We start from the raw sequence: 26739 nt of genomic DNA, 5'->3' as shown, positions 1-26739 counted from the left end.
GCTTGACCAGGTAATCAAAGCTATAGTGCGTTGGTTTGTGGAGACAGACGCCAGGCACTCCAACCACTATGCCGTCAGCACAGGCACCCAGTGTGGTGGGAAATATTTAGTCATGTTCCTCATAATGGTATCGACTCATTGAGTGCAAGCGCTAGACAAAAAAAAAAAAAAAAAAAAAAACGAGGGAGAGAACAAACATGCGGCTGCGTTAGCATAAATGTGAAAGCACGCGTTTATGTCGCAGGCGGGCCACCATGTGCGGCACACTGGATTACCTGCCACCTGAGATGATTGAGGGTGCCACTTACAACGAGAAGGTGGACCACTGGGCCCTTGGCATTCTCATCTACGAGTTCTTGGTGGGAAAGCCCCCCTTTGAGTCGCCCACAACGCAGGAGACGTACCGGCGCATACGCGAGTGCAGGGTGCAGTGCCCTCCATACGTAAGCGCCGAGGCAAGGGACTTAATTGGCAAGGTGAGTACCTTTTAGTGGGAATAAACAGTGGCCATCCTTATATTCAAGTAAGAGCTTTGCAAGGCCGGTCAGTTGAGAAGAAATAATGTTTGGCATTATGAACACGAATGTCTAGGGACACTAACAAAGTATGCAGCCCGTGAAAGCCAGAAATCTACTCAATACTGTTTTCAAACTTGCGCCTCAGAACAGGTCTGCGAATTCTTGCTTTGTCTATTTTATGCATTATAACTGATCAGAATGGCAACTACGTGTGCTTGAACATTATAGTAAGAATTTCTGTTCGGATGTTAATTTTCCTTTGAGCAAGAAAGCAAGCTTAGACAGTGACGTTAGAGCATGCTATAAATTATTTTTTCTCCCATAAAAGTAGTCTCTTTTTGGAATCAACACGTGAGAATACACACGTTAAAATATTGTTCACATTTGTTCATGAATCAGTTCTCTTGAGCGTAGTTTCCCCTCTTAACGAGTGGCACTATAGAGATGCTGTAGTACCTTGAGGGATAATGAATGTGAATTCAGTGAATTGAATATGAGCCGCTGTGTACTGAAATGAATCGAGACACTGACTTTGAATTGACGTAGGTCGAAACAAACGAAATGCATAAATTTAAATCAATGTATGTTGAAGTGAATAACGCCTTCAGGCATGAATTACTGTATTTACTCGCTTAATGAACGCACTCGCACAATAAACCCACCCGCAACTTCAGTCGTCAAAATTTAGATTTTTTCCCCCATGTAATAAACGCACCCCCTAAATTCATCCGCTGCAGTTTCACTAACCACGCCTGGCGCCTCCATACCTGTTGCCTCCTTCCGCTTTTTATTATGCCAATCTCCCTCGGCCACCTCGGCGGCTCGCTGCCGCCTCCCCTTCGTCCGTTGCTGCGTGCTGTATTGTTTTTTCTTTCTATCTGTATGCCGCACGTCCCCTGTCTTTTTTATCTGTGCACCACAGCGGGGTTCATGAACGGTGCGAGTGTAGAGACGTCGCAGCTGATAAGCAGACAGCGAGCGAAGGTCATGAAACTTCCCGCGCCAACCGACGGTCGCTTCGTGCAAGTATTAAACTTTAAGGCCCAACGACGTGCACGCGATTTTATTGCGACGACAACAGGATTTATTGTCGCTATCGCGTCGCAGGTTTTCGGAAAACCTGAAAAAATCGTTTGTCGCTCAAATAAGATCTTGACGATTTCCACAACATGGTAGCACCCTCAATTTTCACTTCGCTCGTTCTCTGCATGTACAGGAACTTCTCAAGTAGAAGCGAGGTGGCAGCTGTATTTTGTCATTAATATTGTTATCAACTGTTTGTTTTGATGCTTTGGGGTAGCCTCTTGCAATGTTAGTTACTTGCTACAATGTGAACGGCATCATTGTGTTGTCGTGCAAGGCTGCCATGATGTTGTCCAAGTGCGCGTCGTAGCGCACGCTTCTGTGTGCCCCTTGAGATCACAGCAGATACCACTGTTGCGGTTAAATGATTGCAAAAGAAGATGGCTGCAAAACGCTTTTATGGCATGCGTGGGCGATGCGGGGACAGCTTGCACAAGATGGCGTCATCAGCCACCGAAGATGAGTAAAATGCATCAAAGAGGCTGTTTCGAAACAGTGTATGCGTACATCAATTGCCAAAGGCTCAGTGGCCTAATTTTTTTTTTGCATAACTGGATTCTTTGCTCATCTCAAAAAAGTTTTAATAAAATTAGCCCCGCATAATAAACGCATCCCCAATTTTACTTCGATTTCTCGAGAAAAAAAAGTGCGTTCATTACGCGAGTAAATATGGTACGATGCTCTGTCTACGTATGTGTCAAATTATAATAGCATAATTCCAAGGCACTCAATTTTACATTCCAAGAAAGAAAATGAAGCAATGTGTTGTTTTGCATGAGTTTGTCTTTTACTGTTATTAGTGTGTAAATAAATATTTAATTAATTTTTCTGCAGTAACTTGCTTTCTATCGTTACATGAAAATAATGAATTATCATGTTCCAATTGTGTATGTACGTTGTTTTTGGTTGTGCACACTCATTTTGAGGAAAGAAAAGTGGTAGTTTGGCTTTGGTCCTGAAGTGTGGTGTGCTGAACGACTAGTCGAACATCGCAGTACTTTCACCAAAATGATCTATAAGTCATACGCAGCACACTGGAGTACAAGACATACTGAATCAAAGGTAAACATTTGGCAGAAGTGCACTAGGTTGGCATAGAAAGTTGAAGAGAGAACTCCAACCAAAATTACATTATTAAGTCAAGACATACTGGATATGGATAAGATTCAGTTCATTCAATGAGACGTGCATCTAGCTCTCTTTTCCCTACAAGTTGACACAACTAGCATAAACGAGTTGCGTACACAAACATAGTCACCACTGCTGAATGTGACGGAGGGAAGTTAGTGCTTTGCAGAGCAATAACCTTTGCTTGTGATTTGCTTAGAGTTAGCTTAAAGTTGCCATGACACCCAATTTTCAATCATAATCTGTGTCATGTGGGTAAGCCCCTAGGTATTCCCTTATAAGCTGGTTTAGCTTTAGTGCATTTCTTCAGGTACTCAATTTAAAATTTAATATTATAAGCACGCGAGCTGCCTGTGAGTCTGGCTACACTGGGGCACACGTCAGCTTTGATGTAAGGAGCAGTTGGCTAAGCCAGCGCCTGCATTCGGCAGCTGATATTGTTCCATGGTAAGCTGCGCGTCAAATCAAGATATTTTAGCTTCCTTCAGTTTGGTGCTGAAATTTAACAATTCGCAACAGCTGAAACTTCGATAGAAGGCGACTGCTCTGCTCCTTCCAACTCGTGACGTCACAGGTGCCATAGCAAAACAGCAGTCACTGGCGTTAGGCGTGGTTTAGGGCTGGCCTCCTCTCGGGCTTGTTCTGCCCTGAAATATTCTTTTACAGCCCACTTTTTAGACCTGTGTAGGTATAATAGGCTCTCTACCAATAGCTTTTGCTGAAAAACACAAATTCGTGGATAACCATGTCATGACCTCTTTTAGGAACCTCGTTGCTTTGTCTTGCCAGAAGCTGGAGATGGGCGAAGGCAGGCTGTAGAGTTCAAGAGTAGTATAGTACAATTCCAATGGCTGTCTTATGTGGTGAACTCGCCAGGGTACAATAAACCTGACAATTGAACTACCAGCTGCAGTAGCTCTTCGGCTATGGCACTGCGCTACTGAGCTCACTTGTGGGTTCAATACTGGGTGTTGCAGCAGCATTCTGATGTGCTTGAGCATATCAGAATGAGCATATAGTTGGCAAGATAGTGCTTAGCAATGTACCTAGGCAATGGCAAGCAGTCTTAAAAGTTGCGCCAAGTTAAAAACACATCACTTATCAGTCTTTGTTGTTAGCACTACATGTTTTGCCGGTTGTTTCCTTGTTTGAGGATAAATAAAGCTTCATCTTCAGGAGTGGGACGATAGCAAATACCTGTACCTAGTGCGCATTTTTGAATTTGCTATGCACCCTTTTTGAATTTGCTACTATGCACCCTTTTTGAATGTAACCTTTTTGAATTTGCTATGCACCCACTATACGTGGTCTTAAAGGAATAGGTGCAGTAGCATGTGTGCCTTTTGTAGTGGGGTACCGGCTTTCAACCACGGAGCCATTTTGGTAATCACATATTCCGATGCCCTGATGCCCGTGGCTTATACTACGCATTATTACTGCAATATTTCATGTTGTATTGTGAAGCATGTAACAAAGACGCGTGTGTTTGTGGAGCATGTAAACTACTTTCACTGAATTTCCAAGCAGAAGACATTCTCACTGTTTTCACAAGCAGAAGTGTGGCTGTGTGGTAGAATATCTGCTTGCCACACAAACGACCCGAGTTCAATTCCAACTCGGACCCAAATGGCCCTGGTTTGGGCCCCACTCTGCTTCAGGATTTTTTATCATGTTTGTTTTATTTCTGTCGTTTTTTATTTTTTGGTCATGCATAAGATGATGATTTTTCGCTCACAACCAACGACGCCGACACTGGAATTTCTGCGAAACGAGCTCTTAAACGCTATCACATTAGTTTGTTACTGTATGTAGTGAGACGTTCCCCGCTACGCCACCGATCGCCGAAGAGAGGGAAGCCCCTCAACCCCTTTTTTATCCGGTTCCCTCTTGGCTACGTGTCTCAATTGCTTTCCCCATACAGGGATTCGTGCTGGGGCCGGGAAGTGAGAGACGTCACGATCTTTTCTTAATCATGGACGCATTTAATTGAATAACAAGTGCAAATGGCGTACACACATAGCGCCCGTGAATGACCTCTTTGTTACACAAAAGCACCTAGTTCACTTCAACAAATACTTGCGACACGCGAAACAAGATACATAAGCGAGTAGCGGTGGCAATACAACAGTGCCTCAATACACAGTGAACGTACAACGACACAAATGATAAAGTGATAAATTAATAAAACTGCGCAATGCCTCAATACACCGCATTCCTTCCCGCAAAACTCGTTCAAGTAAAGGAGGTGAAGTTCGTCTCACAGAATGTCCATGTAGTCGGAGTCTCGGAGTTGGCTGCTCGAGTCGGGGCCGAAGGTTGGTTCTTCACATCGCGGTCTGATCTGTCCTCTTCCGTCGCCGTCTACTTCTTTTTCCCTCCTGGGAGAGACCCTCCTCACTTCTCCCCTTTCTTGACACGTGGTCGCTTTTCTCGGGTTCCCACTCTGCCCTACCGGGGCACCAACCCATTCGCCGCTATCCACGCAGCATATTTTCTTCTCTGTCCGGAGTGTATTATCTTCGGCGGCCGCCCCCGTGGCCTACACCAGTAGAAAACCCTCTCCCGAACAAAGCCGAGCAAGTAAAATGTATAAACTCAAGCTTCAGGGAGAGTGATGGGCGCGCCGTCCGATGACACTTTAGTTACGGGCGAACAATGGTCCCGATGTTTTCGGTACTTGGCGAGCCGATGTCCAGACCAAGTTTCAACGTTTCCCTGCAGCTCGGCGTCTCCCGCGATATTCTCCGTAGCCGCCGCTTCTTTGTCGTTCACCGTCGCGGGCGGCCATCCGCGCAGAACGCAGTAAGAGCCCTGGCGCCACGGAGACTGACGGAAAGGCATAATGGACCCGCCACAGGCACTTGCTGCAAAGGTCGCTTTCCCCGAACCAACAAAAGGTGTTCTGCTGCTCCCCCATGCCACAGATCTGAAGGGTGCGCGCCGATTATTGTACTCTGTCACATCGTCTGTAGACGACAAGGCGCCGCCCGGTCCTCGTGTCTGCGCGGGGGAGTCCGTGAGGATAATAGAAACAATCCTTCTGGTACTTAACTCCGGAATGCTCTTTATGCGTGGGTTTGAGAAACGAGCGCACACATCTCGAAAGGAGCGGGGTTCAGTCCGTGTTTGCGGGGACGTCACAATCCCTTCATCTTGCAGAAGAATTTTCCCAGTGGGGAAATTCAAACACGAGAAATGCGGGCGCATAACGCCTTCAGGTTGCGCAGCGAAATTGAGACATTGCGGCAGTCCTAGGATTACTATACGCGAACACAGTACACTTGAGAGTCAGCCGTGGCGGTGGCGCGTCGCTGAGAGGAACCAATCTGTGGTTGTCGCTGAATCATCACCCACCACGAAGCAGTTTGATTCCGCATCTCTACCACGCACAACACACTTGAAACTTTCAGAATCACTGCAGAAACTCGTGGATGACGCGTGGACAAAAGGCACACTGGTCACAGCTGTTCGGATGGTTTGGCACGCAGCGTTCAGTCATGAATGCGGAAGGTTCACTACCATGCGAGCACATCACTTCACTTCGCCGGCACTGTCCACTCTCGGCACAACCGTTGAACACAGGATACACACATTTAAGTACACTTTCATTTCACACATGCACAAAATCTCAAGACCTCGAACATTTCAAACCAGACGAAAAGCGGGAAGGTGGGAGAACATAGGTCACACAGGCAGTATAATCTATGTTCTGAATCTGAATATGTACTGAATCTGAATTCTGAATATGCACTAAATTACCTTCGCATACCATCTACTGCCCGGCCTCTGCTGCACGAACCTGCCGGTGAGGGAGAGGAGCCTTCAACGCGATTTGCGTGTTCGGAATGGCTGAGAACGTAGCGTATTTGCTGTCCTATGCAACTGTGACATTAGGTGTTGTACATCAATACCGATCACGACGCCCCCCTTCCTCCTAACGAGGCGCGACACTTCCGTGCGGGGAGACGCCGTGAAACCATTTCAATCTGAACTTTCACCTCACCTCGTTGATACCGCGGCTGCTTCTTCTCTTCCTACAAACCAGCCCTCCCCGCCTCCTATCGAGGCACGACACTATTGTGTAGGGAAAACGCCGTAGTTTGTCTGTTATCTTGTCTGATCTCATCACCTGTTGTGCAGCGCCTATTTAGGTATCTCGACCAACCACCTCGCATAATCTGCCTAGTTTGGGCCACAGATGCCAGCCACATATCCTTTCTATCTAAACCACACCGTTCCCAAACCAGTCTCCCTCGCGCCCTCTCTCCGACACGCGGCGAGGTCTAGATAATCTCACATTGACCAACTCTATGTTCCTCCCCTATGCCACAGGTGCAATCGGTTGTAGGCACATCATTCGCTCAGAGGCCAACATCAGATATTACGAGTAACACAAAGCCACACTAATCAAATGAACTACATGCCCTCTTCGAAATACAATCTTTGAAACGAAACAGGTCTATAAGCAAAAAAAAAATACCCCCAAAGGGCAAAAAACTTCGGCACAGTGCTCACGCAAAGTAATGAAAGTAGAATATGGGTAAAAACATGGGGATAAAAATAGCAATCACCATGCACATTTATGACCTCGACATAGCAGGTGGCCCAAGATCCCGCCTCGCCTCTTGACTACCTGTTCGTCCGCTGTATGGGTGGGTCATAGCGTTGTCTCCTAACCTAAGGTAGATCGGGGACAGGACCGTGGCTTCTAAGGGCGTATCTAGGACCCGTGGCGCCTGCTGGACATGCGGGTCGCTGCGGCTGCTCCTGTAGAACTAACTCCAGCAGCTGTTCCGGGGGTATGTTAGGCATGTTCGCGTTACCTGCCCCGATGGCGGGACTGCCGGATGACCGTGTCGAGGATTCTGGCCGGCTGCTTTGCTCAAGTTCGGCGCGTCCCGAGGGATCCGCTCGTCGCAGCCTGTTTACGTGGATAACCTTGCTTTCGCGCGTTTTGATGTTACGCACGCGCATGGTGACGGACGAAAGGCGCTCAATGATGCGATACGGTCCAACCCATTTGGCGGCTAACTTCCTGGCCCGTCCCCGCACGACCGCGCCGACCCTGATATAAACTCTCTCTCCAACTTTAAATTTCGGGTCCCTGCGGGAAGGTCCAAGCCTCTTTTTACGCAACTCTGCCGCGGAACGGAGCATGGACGAAGCCATGTGGTGAGCTCGCTGGAGCCTCTGTGTTAGCTCCGCGCGGTAGTCATCGAGTGTGCCGTAGTGCCCCTTTGGTTCACAGAAAGCCACCCCGGGCACGACGGGGTCCCTGCCAAACAGGAGGTAGTAAGGGCTGTCTTTTGTGCCTTCGTGGACGGCGGTATTATAGGCAAAAGTCGCGAACGGGAGCCACTTATCCCAATCCTTCTGGTCCTCGCTCACGTAGTGGGACATAATCCCAACGAGTGTTTGGTTTAGGCGTTCGACAGCTCCGTTACACTGCGGGTGGTAGGCGGTCGTTCGTAGCCTCTTCACACCAAGCACGTCGCATACCTCTTTCATGAGTTTACCAGTGAAGTTGGTGCCCTGGTCTGTGAGGAGTTGCAGTGGGGCGCCATAACGCAACACTACGCCCTCGACGAATGCCTTAGCGATCGTGTCCGCCTTTTGGTCTGGCAGCGTGAATGTTTCCGCGAATCGAGTCAGGTGATCAACAAAGACCAAGATGTACCTATTTCCGGACGTCGTACATGGCAGCGGTCCCACAATATCCATCGCAGTTCTCTGAAACGGCTCGTGTACATCAGAGAATATTTGAAGTGGAGCCTGTTTTCGACCCTTCGGTATCTTTCGGAGAATACACGACTCGCATCTGCTACAGTATTTGACCACGTCCGCTTTCATCCCTAACCAAAAAAATACCTTCTTCAATCGCAACAAGGTTTTCCTCATTCCCAGGTGTCCGGCACAAGGTGAATCATGGTGTACTCTCATCAGTTCGCCGACCATCGATCTCGGAACGACGATTTTCCCGACGTCTGGGGTACTTCCCTCTTTTAGTCTCAATAGTCCGGCGCTGTCTAGCCGATACCTCCCACAGGTGTTGTCTGTGGAGTTTTTGCATTGCTGGATCACCTGTTGAAGTGCCTGATCCCTACCCTGTTCCTCACGGAAATGAGCTTCATCAGACGACGGCGTGAAATCGACCACACCCGCCACACCCACACGGCTTAACGCATCGGCGTTTTGGTTACGCTTTCCTGGGCGGTGTACGATGTCGAAGCTGTACTCCTGAAGGAGTAAGTTCCAGCGCGCCAGTCTCGAGCTAGGGTCCCTCACGTTCATGAGCCACCTGAGAGGTTGACAGTCGGTAACAATTCGGAAACTCCTACCGTACAAATAACACCTAAAGTGACGCACTGCCCAAACGACGGCTAAACACTCTTGTTCAGTCGCGCCATACTTCTGCTCCGCCGAATTAAGCTGGCGGCTTGCGTAGGCCACTGGGTGTTCAAGTCCGTCATGGACTTGAGATAGCACCGCTCCGACAGCGTATTTTGACGCGTCCGTCGTCAAAACAAACGGTTTTGAGAAGTCTGGAAACCGCAGGATAGGTGCCGTTACGAGTAGCGTTTTTAGTTGCTCGAATGCCGCCTGGGTGCCTGCATTCCATTCGAATGGGCTCTTGCTGGTGAGACGGGTAATTGGTTTCGCTATTTCCGCGAATGAAGGAACGTGTCTCCTGTAATAGGACAAGAGTCCCAAGAACTGTCTCACCTCGGTTTTGTTTTTGGGTGGTGGGAAATCCCTTACGCACTGTACTTTCAACGGGTCCGGACGGACGCCCTCCGCAGACACAATGTGTCCCAAGTATTTAACCTCCGGCTTTAAAAACTGGCACTTAGCGGGTTTCAATTTCAAGCCAGCCGCTCGCACTCTCGAAAACACCTCACCGAGGTCCCGCAGATGGTCCTCGAATGTCTCACTGTATATTATGATGTCGTCTAAATACACGTGGCAAAGTTTGCCGAGTAGGCCTGCGAGGATCACATCTGCGGTTCTCTGCCAGATGGCCGCACTGTTTACAAGCCCCATGGGCATTCGGTTCCACTCGTAATGACCGGAGGGGGTGTTGAAGGCTGTTTTTTCTTTATCACCAGGCTCCATCTCAATTTGCCAGTACCCGCTGGCCATATCCACGACCGTGAAATATTTCGCCTTCCCCAGTTGGGCGAGTGTTTCGTGAACATTGGGAAGCGGATATGGGTCAATGCGGGTAACTTTGTTGAGGTCCCTGTAATCGACTACAAATCGGTATGACCCGTCCGGCTTCTCGACCAGCAGTGCGGGTGCTCCCCAGGGGGAGGTTGAGTGCTGAATTATTTCTGCCCCCAGTAAGGAGTCTACCTGTCTTTCCATTTCTTCCCTGCGCGCGAAAGGGATCCTGTATGCCCGGCGATATACAGGTGCCGCCCCTCCGGTGTGAATCCTATGCTTGATAGCTTCGCATCGCCCCAAGTCTGTTGTTCCTGTTGAGAATATTGACCGATTGTGCACTATCATGTTCTCCATCATTTGCCTCTCCTTTCCGTCGACGTGCGACAGATCGAACATCCTCATTAGATCTCCTCCGTCAACGGGGCCTCCTCCTGCTCCCTCAACCATCGCGACCGCGTGGTAGGCTTCTGTGTCAACCAAGGAGCCCACCGCTTTATTCTTAGGGAGGTGGATCTCCTTCAATGTTAGGTTTGCCACCCTTACTGGCAATACGCCGTCTTCCCGTGTGGTGGTCAAGGTAGGTACTGCAGTTAATCCGTTTGTTTCTAGGCCATCAACCTCGACAACCTTGGTTTCGCCTGGGGGCACCGGCGCGCGAGCCCGACCTGCTAGTACGCACTCGCATAGTGGTGGGAGAGTAGCCTCTTCGATCAGGGAGACAACATTAACATCACGCGGCTTCAGTGGACTGTGGTTGATTTCACCGGAACTAAGTTTTTCGGTTGGCCTGGGTTTTCCAACCCAATTGGTAAATGGGACACGCTCGCTGCCTATTCTCAGGCACCCCTCACTCAGCAGGAGGTCGGCATCTTGTTCTATTAGAATGTCTTGGCCAATTATACCATCTGCCCGTAATGACAGTCCGTCTCCACAAATGAAAAATTTTGCCTCAAACGTGGTTTCTTTCATTTTTACGGGTACTCTAAAACGACCAAAGGTGTGTATAGGGTCACCAGTTATGCCAACGAGGGACATCTCACTATCCTCTTTACGCAATGTCTCCTGCCACCTCTCATCTATTCCTCCCAGTGCGCAGCTCTTCACAAGACTCACCTTTGATCCCGTATCTACCAGCAGCCTCAGCGTACCCTTCCCCACGGCACACTCAACGACCGGATTCGTCTCCCCGCAAAAGTTCACCACTGCTATTGACCTCCGCCTGTCGTGGTTACCAGAAGAGGCCGCACCTAGTTTTCCTGAGCCGTCGACTTCGGCATCGTCTCCTCGCTACCACGGTTTTCCTGCGTACGACGATCACCACGCGTGTTCCACGGTCGGCGTCGTCGATACCGGTCGCAATCTCGCCAAAAATGGCCAAAGCCATCGCAGTTAAAACATCGACCGGAAAAGGGGGGCCGCCTTGCGTTTCTTTGCCCATCATCTCCGACGGGGTCGCGTGACCTCAAACTCTCCTCTAGGAGTTTTTCCAGGCGGTCGAGGCGGCTGCGCATTTCTTGCGCATTCGCGTTTTCGTCGACATGCCGAACGGGCACCGAGGAGCTCTGTGAAAGTTTTTCGTTACGTTCTTCCTTAGCTGCTACGTCGATGGCCTCGTCGAACGATTTGGGGTCGCGAGACAAAACAAATCTGCGGACCGGATCCCTTAGGCCAGTTGGGAACTGCGACAGCATTTGTTCGGCCAGAATCTCGCGGCGCAGCTGAGTTTTCGCCGGCTCTTCGCCACTGGAGTTAGCCAGGGTGGCAGTCCCGAGCAATCGTACGCGATTTGCGAACGAGCGCGCTTCCTCTCCAGCGTTTTGTCTCGCGTTCCTAAACCTCTCCACCTTGCTGCTAAGGGGTTCCGTGTCGAACCGCTCAAGGGCCAAAGCTCTGAACTCAGCGTAGGTAGACGCTGCGGTGACACTATCGTCTCTCCACGCAAAATCATGTGCGGCGCCTAGCATCTTACATCGCGCAATGCCAATGAGTTGGCTGTCTTGCCATCCCCCCATTCTACCAACCTGTTCTAAAATTTGCAGGAAGTCCCTAATGTTCGGACCTGCAGCGTCTCCCGTGAACGAGGGAACCATGTTTCCTAACATCAAAGCGCTCGTTCCTAGCGCGCTCCCCTGAGCCACCTGCGTAGCCTGTTCATTCATCGTGCCGTCTCTCCTTCCCTAATACGAGGGTGAAATCTCGTACAGTTGCCCCCGCAGTAATCCCACCGCTGCCACCACTTGCGACGTTCCCCGCTACGCCACCGATCGCCGAAGAGAGGGAAGCCCCTCAACCCCTTTTTTATCCGGTTCCCTCTTGGCTACGTGTCTCAATTGCTTTCCCCATACAGGGATTCGTGCTGGGGCCGGGAAGTGAGAGACGTCACGATCTTTTCTTAATCATGGACGCATTTAATTGAATAACAAGTGCAAATGGCGTACACACATAGCGCCCGTGAATGACCTCTTTGTTACACAAAAGCACCTAGTTCACTTCAACAAATACTTGCGACACGCGAAACAAGATACATAAGCGAGTAGCGGTGGCAATACAACAGTGCCTCAATACACAGTGAACGTACAACGACACAAATGATAAAGTGATAAATTAATAAAACTGCGCAATGCCTCAATACACCGCATTCCTTCCCGCAAAACTCGTTCAAGTAAAGGAGGTGAAGTTCGTCTCACAGAATGTCCATGTAGTCGGAGTCTCGGAGTTGGCTGCTCGAGTCGGGGCCGAAGGTTGGTTCTTCACATCGCGGTCTGATCTGTCCTCTTCCGTCGCCGTCTACTTCTTTTTCCCTCCTGGGAGAGACCCTCCTCACTTCTCCCCTTTCTTGACACGTGGTCGCTTTTCTCGGGTTCCCACTCTGCCCTACCGGGGCACCAACCCATTCGCCGCTATCCACGCAGCATATTTTCTTCTCTGTCCGGAGTGTATTATCTTCGGCGGCCGCCCCCGTGGCCTACACCAGTAGAAAACCCTCTCCCGAACAAAGCCGAGCAAGTAAAATGTATAAACTCAAGCTTCAGGGAGAGTGATGGGCGCGCCGTCCGATGACACTTTAGTTACGGGCGAACAATGGTCCCGATGTTTTCGGTACTTGGCGAGCCGATGTCCAGACCAAGTTTCAACGTTTCCCTGCAGCTCGGCGTCTCCCGCGATATTCTCCGTAGCCGCCGCTTCTTCGTCGTTCACCGTCGCGGGCGGCCATCCGCGCAGAACGCAGTAAGAGCCCTGGCGCCACGGAGACTGACGGAAAGGCATAATGGACCCGCCACAGGCACTTGCTGCAAAGGTCGCTTTCCCCGAACCAACAAAAGGTGTTCTGCTGCTCCCCCATGCCACAGATCTGAAGGGTGCGCGCCGATTATTGTACTCTGTCACATCGTCTGTAGACGACAAGGCGCCGCCCGGTCCTCGTGTCTGCGCGGGGGAGTCCGTGAGGATAATAGAAACAATCCTTCTGGTACTTAACTCCGGAATGCTCTTTATGCGTGGGTTTGAGAAACGAGCGCACACATCTCGAAAGGAGCGAGGTTCAGTCCGTGTTTGCGGGGACGTCACAGTAGATCTCGCAAAAGGCACTTTAACCGGGGCAAGTTTTAAAGACATACTGGCTGAATACCTTTCTATGTACGTATTATTTTCTAGATGCAAAGCAGCTCTTTGACTAGCCTGTGTAACGCTGCCCCTCCGTACGAACGCGCTGCACGTCCCAGGTGCTGGCATGGTGCCAAGTAGGTCCTGCCGCGGCTGCGCGTTGATGTCACGCTCCCCTCACAGTGTGCACTGACAACACTTTCTCTCTTGCCTGCCGTGCGGTCGCCCCAGCACCCGGAGCTGCCATCTCGTCCGTTTGCTTGTGTCTGCCGCTTGCTACGCCGCGAACTCATCGGTTCAAGCTCAATAAAGCTGACATACGCCTAACGTACGCGTTGAAACATTTCTGTACGTGTCATCTACAAGACGTGCGCTAGCCATCGCTTCAAACAAATCTTCCAGCGCCTACCAGAGCACGCGCATTCGCGCAGTTCAACCCGTTACGTCACCCTTGTGCAACGTTGCTGCTTTGCATACCATCAGGGTTCCCTTCGAGGAGATGGTTCAAGCTTTTTTTTTTGTGTGTGGGTAAAGTGAAAACACTTCCTCTTTAAACTCTAGAAACATACTGCTAAGTCTCAGAGTGCCCTAGCGGTTGCATTTTCGATGGAGTCTAAAATGTGTGAGGTCCATGTATTTAAATTTAGGTGCATGTTAAAGAACCCATGGTGTTCGAAATTGGGCAGTTGCGACAGTTGGGCAGTGTCTAAAAAAGTACTGTTATGTGGGAGCACGATATGAAGTTGTACCGCCATGCCCTAGTTCTTTCGATTGCCCCTTATGATGCTCTTTGTTGTAACAAGTGATGTTGCAGCAAAACTGGTAGAGCAGTTAGAGCATGCCTCAGAAATAAAATAAAAAGTGGCTTTGGCAAAGTTATAACATATTGTTTAGGGTGCTCTGATTTTAGATGTGCTAAACTACCATGTAACCCAGTAGACAGAGAGAAAAAGGGTATCATTAGTATGTATGCCTTCTGAAAAAAAAAAAGTTAATACGCCCTCTGTATAGATGTAGAGATCACTTAACATTTAATAAATCTTTGATTTCTTACATGTGCCAGTGATATCTAAGTATAATCTTAGCTCCCTCATTGAACTGTCTGTGAACTGTGCTTGTTTTTGATCACAACAGCTTCTGAGGAGACGCCCGTCTGAGCGCATATCCCTGGACGAAGTCAAGGGCCACCCGTGGGTTGTGAACAACGCAGACACTACAGTCGTGTGCAAGACCTTGTAGAAACGGACGACTGTGGCAAATGCATGTATATAAACATGTACAGGCACACCCGGGGCCTCTTGTTGCTCTACTCCTGTAAAAGTGCTTTAGACATCAGGTATATTTCACCATGTGTGACTTGCACCTCATCAATGTGGAGCTAACTTCAAGGCATAGTAACACTTCAAGCACTAGATGCACTGCACATTAGAGTGTGCGTCTCACTTTTTTAGCCACTTTTATTCTACACATTTTGACCATTCAAACTTTGCAAGCTTTTATTTGATATACAATGGTTCTGCATGTATTAAATGTTTTGAAAGTTTTTAACTTTGTTTCTTCATTGACACGTGCATGACACTACAGGTATGAATGTGAAATATAACTAATACACCGACATTGAGTCACACTTTGGGAGTGGAAGTAATATTACGAACGTAGCTGCAGTAAACAACCCAGGGTAGAATATTTGTGTCGAAATAATTGCATATTGTGTAATGTGAGGAAGCTGCCGCAAGAATTTCACAAATAAGTGCTGCGGCAAGGAAGTTGCAGGCTATAGAACCCATATTGGCTGATTTGGACTTCTCACACTGCCTTCTCACCCTTCTAATTTGCGAAAGAAGGTAGGTTTAGGCTGTTGTTGTGACAACTCTTTTTTTGGCTGCGTGATGTCAACAATGTCGTGGGTGCGCACTCAAGAGCCGAACGAGGCATCCTCTTTGTGTTCAGAGTGACATGGGGAAGAGGCACGGTGCAAGGCTTTGGCAAACTAGGTGGTGCACACCAATTATTGGTGGCGAAAGTTTTCTTTAGGTTGCTTTTAGATTGTTGCTAGCCTTCAGCTAGGTGATGCTAGGTTGTTTTTGTGTTGATTTTCAGCACAAAGGGGTTTGAGTTAAAGAGCAGACAGTTGGATGTCAGAAAGCGCAGTTGGAGTTGGAGACAGAAAATGTTAGAAAACCTACCAATGGAAACACAAAAAACCTTACTTGGTTTGTACAATGCCATCTGGTTCTCTGGCGCTATCCCTACTTCCTGGAAAGAGGCCATTGTTGTTCCAATTTTGAAACGGGGCAAGTACCCTTCTTCAATTTCGAGTTATAGGCCTTTTGCATTTGCAAGCTGCCTGTGCAAACTTTTAGACAAAAATGATAAAATGCCAACTTGTACATTTCCTTGAAACAAACCATTTGCTCGACCAATTCCAAAGCGGGTTTCGAGAGGGTAGATCCATCACCGACCACCTTGTTTGTATCGAGGCACGGATCAGAAACACTTTCGCTCATAAACAATACTTTCTCTCTGTGTTCCTCGATATCGAAAAGGCATATGATACAACATGGCGCTTTGGAATATTAGGAGACCTGCCCCATCTTGGCACGCGTGGCAGATTGTTTACTATAATCGAAAGTTACTTGTCAAACCAGACATCTCGTGTTCGAGTGGGCAGCGTTCTTTCCCAAACATTTGTCCAAGAAACAGGCGTGCCACCAGGTGGTGTACTTATTTGCACACTTTTTCTTATCAAAATGAACTATTTGCGCTTGTCCATCTCTCGCATTATGTTTTATTGTACACATGTCGACGGCGTCCTGCTTGGCTTTAGATCTTGCAATCTGGCCATGTGTGAGTGGCAGGTGCAGCTTGGTTTGAACAAAGTCTCCTAATCAGCAGAAGAAAACGGGTTCTGACTGAATACACAGAAAAGCACGTGCATTTTCTTCTCCAGGAAGAGAGGCATTCATCTTGAACCCGGTATTCAACTGCAGGGGCAACGTCTTTCTGTTAATACCGAACACAAATTCCTAGGTCTAATCTTGGACATCAAGCTAACCTTCATACTACACATCTAGTATTTAAGAAACAAGTGCATTAAAGCCATGAACATTCTAAAAGTGTTGTCATGCACTGCGGGGGGAATTGACTAGAAGTGTCTAATAAATTTATATAAAAGCCTCATGCGTACCCGCTTACACTATGGGGCAAGAGCATATCGGTCTGGGACACCTACTGCCCTTAAAATGCTTGATGCTGTTCATCATATAGACATCCACCTCTCTACGGGTGCTTCTCCCACTAGCCCTGTGGAAAGCCTGTACGTGGAATCAAACGAATGGTCGCTCCACCTACAGAGATGTTACATGTCTTTTAAATATTATCTTGTGAATGCAGACAAGGATCGCACATCACATTCGACAATTAATGACACGTCAAGTTCTGCTGTCTGAAAAACGGTCTTCTATGAGACAGCCCTATTCACTCCATGCAAGGGGCCTAGCGAAGGAAACCGGTGTGTCACTTGAACACCGTTTGATGGCTCCCACAGCTTGCCTGCCATCGTGGCAGTGGCAGGCGATAGATTGCGACGTGTCTTTCTTGAAGGTTACGAAGCACGCACCAATTGCACATATTCAGACCTTCCAAAAGCTACAACGGAAATACTCATGTTCTTAGTTCTTTACGGATGCCTCAAAGACCAACACTTTTCTCTCGTATGCAGCCGTTGGCCCATCCTTTTCGAAAGCCGGCGTTCTGCACCCCGATACAAGCATTTTCACTGGCGAAGCTTATGCAATACTTGCGGCTGTTAAACACATTAAACAAAACTACAGAAGGCCATAGTATATACAGATTCCCTAAGCGTAGTAAAAACTCTGGAAACTCTTAAAAAGCACCGAAACCCCGTCCTTGTCTCACTTTACTCACTTTTATGCCAAGTCTACTCATCCAAACAGCATGTTGCAGTCTGCTGGGTGCCAGGGTACCGCAAAATACAAGGTAACGTTTTGGTATACCAGCTAGCTGGATCTGCCAACGAAGCCGCTACCAATACATCGAACCGATTCCTGCACTTGACTTGAAGCCTTTTCTAAAACGAAAGCTGAGGGGTTATTGGCAGAGCACATGGGACACACACGCAGGTAATAAACTGCATGTTATCAAGCCGCAACTTGGACACTGGCCACCAGTATCAAAATCACGCCACACAGAAGTAATACTTGCAAGGTTAAAAACACAACATGCATACACTACACATTCATTTCTTTGGTATGGTGGTGATCCACCTTTGTGTGACAGATGTGGAGACGTACTCACCATACTTCACATAATCCAGTGTAAAGAATTAGACAAGATGAGAAGACAACACTTTCCATAACCCTACTGGCAACAGATACCACTTCACCCTGCAATGTTCAACGGTAGGGAACCATTTTTCACACATAAAACGTTAGCTTTTTTGAGAGACGTACGTACCTTTCACGTCATATACCAGGGCATTCCGTAGAACGATCTCTCCAGAGAGGTTCCCGCTGCGATGACTTCACTGAACAACGCACTTGCCTCGCGGCCCTTGGACGCAAGAGTGTGAACGATCAAGGTATTTGCACAGCGCAAGACTACGAGTAGTTACGACGTAACTACAGAAGAAGAGACAAGGACAGAAAGAGCGCTCTTTCTGTCCTTGTCTCTTCTTCTGTAGTTATGTCGTAACTACTCGAAGTCTTGCACTGTGCAAATATGTTGGTTCCTAATCACCAACTAGCCCAAGCATCTGTCTTATCAACGATCAAGGCACTTGTGCTAATGCCATACATGCCCACCATGGTTTTCATTAACATAAACTTTCGCCATCCATTGACACCACACATATTTCAAACATAGTCATGATTTTATTACTTCTATGTTTTTACCTGCCTTAGCGTGAGGAATTTTAAGGCCCTTATACAGCCGCTTATCACAATCATTGTGCACATTTCTAGTCCCATGAACTGGCGCTCTTTGCCACATGAAATGGCCCTTGCGCCACAAAACACCAAACGTCATCATCATCATCATCATGAGATAACTTATAGGATATACTTGTATGTGCACACGTATTATCTACGAAATGCCAACACGTAAAATAGCCTAGATTTGGGGGTTGGTTGCCAATCGTTTAAAACAGAAGGCCGAGCTGCATGAAGCCGACACACGGGGGCGGCGCGAAGTATTGGGACGGGGGAGGTTAAATCAAGAAACTTCAGCACAGCGCCAAGCGAAAGTGTCGCGTTGCCCTCTTAAGCGCGGCCATCTTGTTTTTTGCAGCGAAAGCTGTTATGACATCAGAACACAGGTCACCTGCGGTGCCGTGTTCAGACACCACCCCCAGTGTCTGTAACCTGTATCGCAGGAAACAAGAAAAAAAGTCTCAGAATATCCACAGAGTGAATGATGATGATGAGTGGGGCGAAGCGCTAGAGGGTTTCATTGCTAAACCGTGAACAACCCACAAATATCGCCCACTAAATCATGAAAGACGTCACAAACACTGTATATATTTATTTAATAAATTTTATTTTTCGTAAGTGGTAGCTATATGTTGCTTCCCTTTCCCTTTCATTATAACAGCTTTATGGTTGGTGAAGTGGTGGATCAGTCATGGGGCGTAGTGGGATGTTTGCAAGGATGAAGTAGTGGGCAGTTTGCAAAGGTGGAACTATAGGTAGTCACATACTAACAAGGGATAGACACAGTGGAACAATCTATGGTTCTTTAACGCGCACCTGGATACAAGTACATGACCAAATTGCATTTCATATTGGCAACTTCTCAATAGTATTTGCTTTATGGTCTGGGAAGTGGTGGATCGGTAATGAGGCATAATGGGATGTTTTAAAGGACGAAGTAGTGGGCAGTTGGAAAAGGTGGAACTATAGGTGGTCACGTGCATACCTACAAGGGACGGACAGACCCACGCCATTAGGAGCTTCGTCCCGAAAAAACTCGGTAGAAAAAAAAATCATTTAAGTACACAATGGGACTCGAACCCGAGTTCACTGCGTGCCAGTCAAGTATTCTACCACTGAGACACGCCGGCACTGGGATCTGATTTTAAAACAAGCCGTAGGCACGCTTAATGTTTTAGAACATCAGAGGTACAACCAGGTGTCACAGAGTGCGAATTGCATAAAGAGTGGGTCGTCCAGGGATCCAACCCATTACAAAACTTGTTCGTCTATTAACTTCGGCGCATACCTACTTCAGGCATAATTCGTCGTCAGCCACTGAATAAAATTTTTGCACAATATTCCTAGAAGGTGTGTTGTGGATACCACGCTTTATGACATAGGGGGTACCCAGCAAGTGTGCTTGTAGCAGTTACTCAGAAAGTTGAGAAAAGGCTCTGAAAAGCTGCTCTTTGAGATTTCGCTGTGACAATGTTGCGCGTTCCGCTCAGACCTGAAGTTTTTTTTCTACCATGGTTACCAGCACGCGGAGCGCGTTTTATGGAGTTGCTGAGGCCGGCAAGGAGAGAGGTTTTACGTTACGAAAAGAGGGTTGCGCTGGGGCGGGGTGTGGAGAGCGGTGAGATGAAAGAGTCGCCAAACTCTACCGAAGAATATCCATGGCTCTGGGTCACCCCTACTGGTGGTGGCGCGGCGGCCTCCTGGTGCACTATGCTCGTTACGCCGTGTCCATTCCATGCAGAAAGCCTCACTACGAGTTTTCATCGAGTGGACACAACAAATGGTGGTAAGAAAAGTAAGAGGGAAAAGGCGGAGGGAGAGAAGTACAGAAATAAAAAAAACTGGAGAAAGGTGAACTGAATCTGCTTTTGCCTGGCAATGTCGCTTGCTTGCCAGCTCCGCGGCTTACGCAAATTGCACAAGCGCGGAACGGCTTTTCATTTTTTTGTTTTTCATCATTGTGCGTGAGAGCTGCGATAGATGCCAGCAGTGGCTGCAACTAAGCCATCATAATCTGCTCCTGTGGATAACTCATATCAGATATCGCTTTATAAGGCTTCGGTGCAAGAAAAGAATTACATTCACAGAGTACAACCTTTGGTTCTACGTCGATCAGAAAAAAAACTATGCTTGCGCTAACAAAGAAAGACGTCTTGCGCATAAAATGCATCAAACTCGTTGCGCAGGAATACGATTAACACATGTAAACTTACCAAAAACGTATTAACCGTAAACAAGAACAGTCACCGTTTATGCCTCGTGTAAGAGGCAACTACGAGTCAAGCGGCAAGAAGTGGCATTCCTTGTGCACTATTAACGGTGAACTCCCGTCACACTTGAAGGCTCGCGAAAACTCTCGGGAGTGTTGCAGGAGTCTGTTGCAACTTTCCAAAGACCAAAGACTGCCTTTCTTCGCGCACAGCACGCGACAAAGCGTGATGAAGAACACCTTCTCTTCGGTGAGTTCGCTAGTCAGATTAAATTGAAAAGTGTTTTGGAGGTGCTCAACGAAGACCGAGTGGATGATGTGTAGACCCACTACGGCTGACACGCGAGCAGGGGCGGCGCAGTATTTCTTTTGTTTGAGGGCCTCTGCCGACTGCTCAGACAGCCAAGATCCGGCTACGTCGAAGCTTCCGTTGGGATGCACGTATTGCTTATGTTCGTCCAGCGAACTCAGCAGGAACGCCATGAAGAACCAGCCGAGACCACCGTAAAGCATGCTGGGAGTGCCGCTCATCCAGTACAAGGGTCTGGCGAGGGCCGCCATGGCAATTCCGACAGCGTCTTCAAACGAGTCGTAGCTGGCGAGGTAAGGGGTGAAGTTGGGCTGCATCGAGAACACGTCTTCCTGGCGCTTTCCGCGCAGAAGATCGCTAAGGCATCGACGAGCGCTTATCCAAAAACTCACGAAGGACCGTTCGCTCTGAGGGCAGCCGTTGTAGAGTCCCTTGAAATCGAGTGAGTTATTGACAGTCGCTGGCGGCCAAAGGCGTACGACGGTTGACGCGAGCTGCCGCTTGAAGAACTGCCTGGCGGCGTCGTCCAGCCAAGACATCCTGCTCACACCGTCGATGGCCTTCTGTTTGAGAGTCCCTAACAGGGAGGCCGCTAGCGCCTCTCCCTTCTGCGTGATCCGAGAAGACATGTAGAGCTTTGCTAAGACCGGGTTGTAGATTGCCTCGACCTGCGCCGCGCACAGCAGAGCCAAGTAGCTCGCCGCGTACGTGCCGCTTCTCAGGACGTCTTCGAGCAGCGTCTTGTCGAGGGCGAGCACGTGCATCTGAACGAATTCCCAGGACAGGAGCATGAGGGCTGCGACGTCGCCGAGGCGCTCGACGTAGCCTTTGATGACGAACAGGGCCGCCGAATTGGCGACTAGCATGTCGTCGCCGGCGGCCACTGACTGGTCATTTTCTCTGAGCGCCTCTACCCACATGTCGAGGCTTCCGTGGGAGGACGCGTTGGTTATGCGGATCAGTGAGGCATTCGTGTAAGACCTCAGCATGGCCATCTGTATGAGTATGGCGACCGCGTCGCCTTGGGATTCGGCGCTTTCTTTGATGACCATCTCGTACTCGGGACCAGGTTGCTCACCCATAAAGAAATGGTAGATGAGACCCCAATACCTGGGCATACATAAATTCCACAGCAAAAGCGGGAAGTGCGATCAGAGCGTATAGCGATCAACCAGAGCTAAGTATGTATTTACTTATATCGCCCGTATGCAATGTCAAGTCGGCAGGTCCTTTGGGCATCGAAATAAATAAACAAAGCTAATTTTTGGAAGGCGTTGGGTAAATTGCTAGCATTAAAATAACAAGGGAAGCTTGAGGCCATTGTTTCGAGAAATGTTTCGACCGAATAACCAAAAGTAGAAATCTAGCGTGGGTCGTTAGCCACACGGCGCATACGCAGCGCGGGCATTAACATAACATGGCCTGTGTCTCGTCTAATCCTAATTTGGCCACGTGTGGCGTATTGTGCATTTGCGACTACTGTGAAATGCTGTTGGTCTTTCGAACACGCACACTCAAAAGAACCTAGTGTTATGAGCCCCCAATTCCAGAACCCTCTAAGCGCGGACTGACGACCTTTAAAACATGCCCTTCTAGTAATCTAGAGGGTGATACTGAGGCCCAGGCTTTTCATATCACCTGCGGTAAATGGTGCATATGATAAGCTCGTCGTTAGTACGCTAAAGGCTGTATGCTGCGGGGTCGAATTGTCTAACGCGGGGCTCTGCGGAGCAAGAGTTCGTAGGCGCGCTTCGCAAAATTCTTATTTATTTTGAAACACACACACACACACACACACACACACACACACACACACACACACACACACACACACACACACACACACACACACACACACACACACACACACACACACACACACACACACATATATATATATATATATATATATATATATATATATATATATATATATATATATATATATATATATATATATATATATATATATATATATATATATATATATATATATGGGACATTACGGTGATGGCAGAACACGCCGAGAGTGTCCATTTGATTGATATAGCATAGTAAAAGAAGCGCAAACACAACAGATGGAAATCTCAGAACTCTTTAACACGAGTAGTTGCAGGATCCAATGTTTTGTCATAAGTGTGATTCCACGTAAGGTCCAACAGAGCATTGTTGCCTGATGAGTTGATGAGTGGAAAGAAGAGATCCGCAATTGGTTTTACCGAAAAAAAAATTGTTGAAGCACAGCCAATCAATAATTTCGAAGAGGTGGAGTGCTTCACTTACTGGCTCTGCTGTTTTTTCGACCGTGGCGAATAATTGCACAAAATATATTCAAACGACATATCTCAAATTTGTTTAGCTAAATATAGATGAATTTGGGCTTATGTTCACATATTTTTTGCTTCTATAGGTATACACCTTTTCACTGTAAGGAAAAAACACCGCCATGATGGGCTGTGCGCGGGAGTACAAAGGCTAAGAATGCAGCGTTGCCAGTGCATTTTCGAGGGGATGCGCCAATTTGCACAGCCCAAGGAGGGCTATGGTGGCGCCCAGGGGGCGTTTATGAAAAGGTGAATAAGATATTTTTATTAAAAATATCAAAACCGACCCAGCAAACATTCTTTTGCCTACTTTGCAGACCTTTTCAAAAAGGGCCTTCGACATAGTGGTCAAAGTTCCGTATTCCTTTCTCAGATGCTTATTTGTAAAACTGCAAAAGCATATCTTAATAACACGTTCCAATAAGCATATTGTCACGGGGTCGTGACGTGGCCAAAGACAGGAGACTTCTTGTTGGAATTTAACTGTTTATTTGGGCGAACCTGTGCCCGGTAAACAGAAAGTCCAATTACAGCAGCAGTCTCGCACAGATAGCAGTCTCAGACTGATAGCGGCGAACGGAGCGTCGGCCTTCGATCAACAACTGACAAGCGGCGAAGCGCGTCGGCATTTATACTCCCGCCGTCGAATGTTCTAGCGCTATCGCTGGCGGCGGCGTGCGTTCCAGAACAATCTGTACCATTCGCACAGTGGGCGTGATCTTATCGAAATGATCTACTACAGTCCGGAACCCTCTAGAAAACTGCAGGCGCGGTTTGCGCTGAGAATCGTGTGGTGTTTTGGGACGATAACAAAAACTTGGGAAATGGAACGTGGCATTGCCCCCCTCTGAAAAAGGCATCGTCTCGATGCTTTAACTAAAGATGAAGGTACAATAATAATGCAAGAAAGTACAATGAATAAATTACGATACAACAATAATACAAAAAAAAAAAACACTGTTTCAGTTTGTTAACGCGCATGAAACGGCTTGAGGCGTGCGACAGGGACGACGTCAGGTCGCGATCGGCGTCGTTGAGAGTTCGTGATGCCGTCGGGGACAACCTCGTAATCAAGTGGGCCGAGACGTCGAACCACCCTGTACGGTCCGAAGTACCGTCGCAGAAGCTTTTCACTTAGTCCACGTCGGCGTATCGGCGTCCACACCCAAACACGTTCACCGGGCTGGTATTCCACGAAGCGTCGTCGAAGGTTGTAACGGTGGCTGTCGGTCGTCTGTTGATTCTTGATACGGAGCCGCGCAAGTTGTCGGGCTTCTTCGGCGCGATGAAGGTACTCGCTCACATCGAGGTTTTCTTCGTCGGTGACGTTGGGTAACATGGCATCGAGCGTCGTTGCCGGGCTCCTTCCGTAGACCAATTTGTATGGAGATATCTGCGTCGTCTCCTGCACCGCCGTGTTGTATGCGAAGGTCACATACGGAAGAATGGCATCCCACGTCTTGTGTTCGACATCGACGTACATTTACAGTATGCCGGCGATCGTCTTGTTAAGCCGCTCGGTGAGGCCGTTGGTCTGGGGGTGGTACGCTGTCGCCCGGCGGTGGTTTGTTTGGCTGTATGCCAAGATCGCTTGAGTTAAGTCGGCAGTGAATGCCGTTCCTCTGTTGGTGATAAGGACCTCCGGGGCGCCGTGACGTAGGACGATATTTTCGACGAAGAACTTAGCTACCTCGGATGCACTGCCTTTTGGCAGGGCTTTTGTCTCGGCGTAGCGGGTGAGGTAGTCGGTGGCTACCACGATCCACTTGTTTCCGAAAGCCGACGTCGGGAACGGCCCCAATAGGTCCATACCAATCTGCTGGAAAGGTCGGCAAGGTGGATAAATTGGCTGCAGAAGTCCCGCTGGCCTTGTCGGCGGTGTCTTGCGTCGCTGACAGTCCCGGCATGTCCTCACATAACGAGTGACGTCGGTTGTAAGACGCGGCCAGTAGTACCTTTCTTGTATCCTCGCGAGCGTGCGAGAAACACCGAGGTGCCCTGCCGTCGGATCGTCGTGCAGGGCCTGCAGGAGTTCTGGTCGCAGAGCTGAAGGCACCACAAGGAGATACTTAGCCCGAAGCGGTGAAAAGTTTTTCTTTTGTAGAAGACCGTTTCGTAGAAAAAACGACGCAAGTGCGCGCTTGAATACCTTCGGGACTTCGGCGGTCCTGCCTTCGAGGTATTCTATTAGGGCCTTAAGTTCCGGGTCGGCCCGCTGTCGTTCAGCGAAGTCGTCGGTAGTTATCGTTCCCAAGAAGTAGTCGTCATCCAGGTCGTCGGGTAGCGGTTGGTCGACAGGCACACGAGAGAGACAGTCGGCGTCGGAGTGTTTTTTGCCGGACTTGTAAATGACAGTAATGTCATATTCTTGAAGTCTCAGGCTCCATCGTGCGAGGCGACCTGACGGGTCCTTCAAAGTGGCTAGCCAACACAAGGCGTGGTGGTCGCTCACAACTTTGAAGGGCCTGCCGTAGAGGTATGGGCGAAATTTCGACGTAGCCCAGATGATGGCGAGGCACTCCTTTTCTGTTGTGGAATAATTTGCTTCTGCTTTGGATAGCGAACGGCTGGCGTAACTAATAACCCTTTCAAGTCCGTCAGCCCTCTGCACAAGAACGGCGCCAAGACCTACGCTGCTTGCGTCAGTATGTATTTCTGTCTCGGCGAATTCGTCGAAATGGGCAAGTAACGGAGGCGTCTGGAGGCGATGTTTAAGCTCCTGGAAAGCGTGTTCCTGTGGCGTTTCCCACTTGAACTCCACGTCGGCCTTGGTAAGATTAGTGAGAGGATCGGCGATGCGGGCGAAGTTTTTCACGAACCGCCTATAATAGGCGCACAGGACCAGAAATCGGCGCACGGCTTTCTTGTCAGTGGGCGGCGGGAATTCGGCGATGGCGGCTGTTTTCCGTGGATCAGGACGAACTCCAGACTTGCTGATAACGTGCCCCAGAAACAAGAGCTCTTCATACGCAAATCTGCAATTTTCTGGCTTCAGTGTGAGTCCGGAAGTCTTGATGGCTTGAAGTACAGCTTCAAGGCGCCGAAGATGCTCGTCGAAACTCGAGGAAAACACGACTACGTCGTCCAAGTACACAAGGCAAGTCTGCCACTTTAATCCTGCCAGTACTGTATCCATAACGCGCTGAAAAGTTGCAGGCGCTGAGCAAAGGCCGAAGGGCATCACCTTAAACTCGAAGAGGCCGTCCGGTGTTATAAACGCCGTCTTCTCTCGGTCTCTTTCGTCGACTTCGATTTGCCAATAGCCAGTCTTGAGGTCCATTGACGAAAAGTACTTGGCGTTATGGAGCCGATCAAGTGCGTCGTCTATTCGTGGGAGAGGATACACGTCCTCTCTTGTGATTTTGTTCAGGCGGCGATAATCGACGCAGAAACGTAGGGTCCCATCCTTTTTCTTCACTAACACCACGGGGGATGCCCATGGGCTCTTGGA

At 48.6% G+C, this 26739-nt stretch overlaps 2 protein-coding genes across 4 annotated transcripts in view; one reads left to right on the top strand and one right to left on the bottom strand.

The window, feature by feature from the left end:
* The window catches only part of LOC119185986 (aurora kinase A-B), a 31894-nt gene extending 16850 nt beyond the window's left edge, over positions 1-15044 (top strand). For all 3 annotated transcript variants that reach the window (XM_075895992.1, XM_075895995.1, XM_075895993.1), the window contains 2 exons: positions 245-476; positions 14631-15044. In XM_075895992.1, coding sequence (XP_075752107.1) covers positions 245-476; positions 14631-14735 — 337 coding nt within the window. In that variant the 3' untranslated portion in view covers positions 14736-15044. The remainder of the gene's footprint in view (positions 1-244; positions 477-14630) is intronic.
* A 5673-nt stretch (positions 15045-20717) lies between these two features.
* LOC119173703 (neprilysin) lies at positions 20718-22046 on the bottom strand. The gene has a single exon (XM_075894632.1). It carries the CDS (start codon positions 22044-22046, stop codon positions 20718-20720), a length of 1329 nt encoding a protein of 442 aa, XP_075750747.1.
* Positions 22047-26739: the final 4693 nt, after the last annotated feature.

The sequence above is a fragment of the Rhipicephalus microplus genome, chromosome 5 (genome assembly GCF_043290135.1).
Source record: "Rhipicephalus microplus isolate Deutch F79 chromosome 5, USDA_Rmic, whole genome shotgun sequence".
In the NCBI taxonomy this organism is placed as follows: domain Eukaryota; kingdom Metazoa; phylum Arthropoda; class Arachnida; order Ixodida; family Ixodidae; genus Rhipicephalus; species Rhipicephalus microplus.
This window is presented reverse-complemented; position numbering and strand designations above follow the sequence as displayed.

Excerpts from the sequence above, each read along its gene's own strand:
- LOC119173703 (XM_075894632.1), bottom strand. The coding sequence starts at position 22,046 with ATGGGTGAGCAACCTGGTCCCGAGTACGAGATGGTCATCAAAGAAAGC.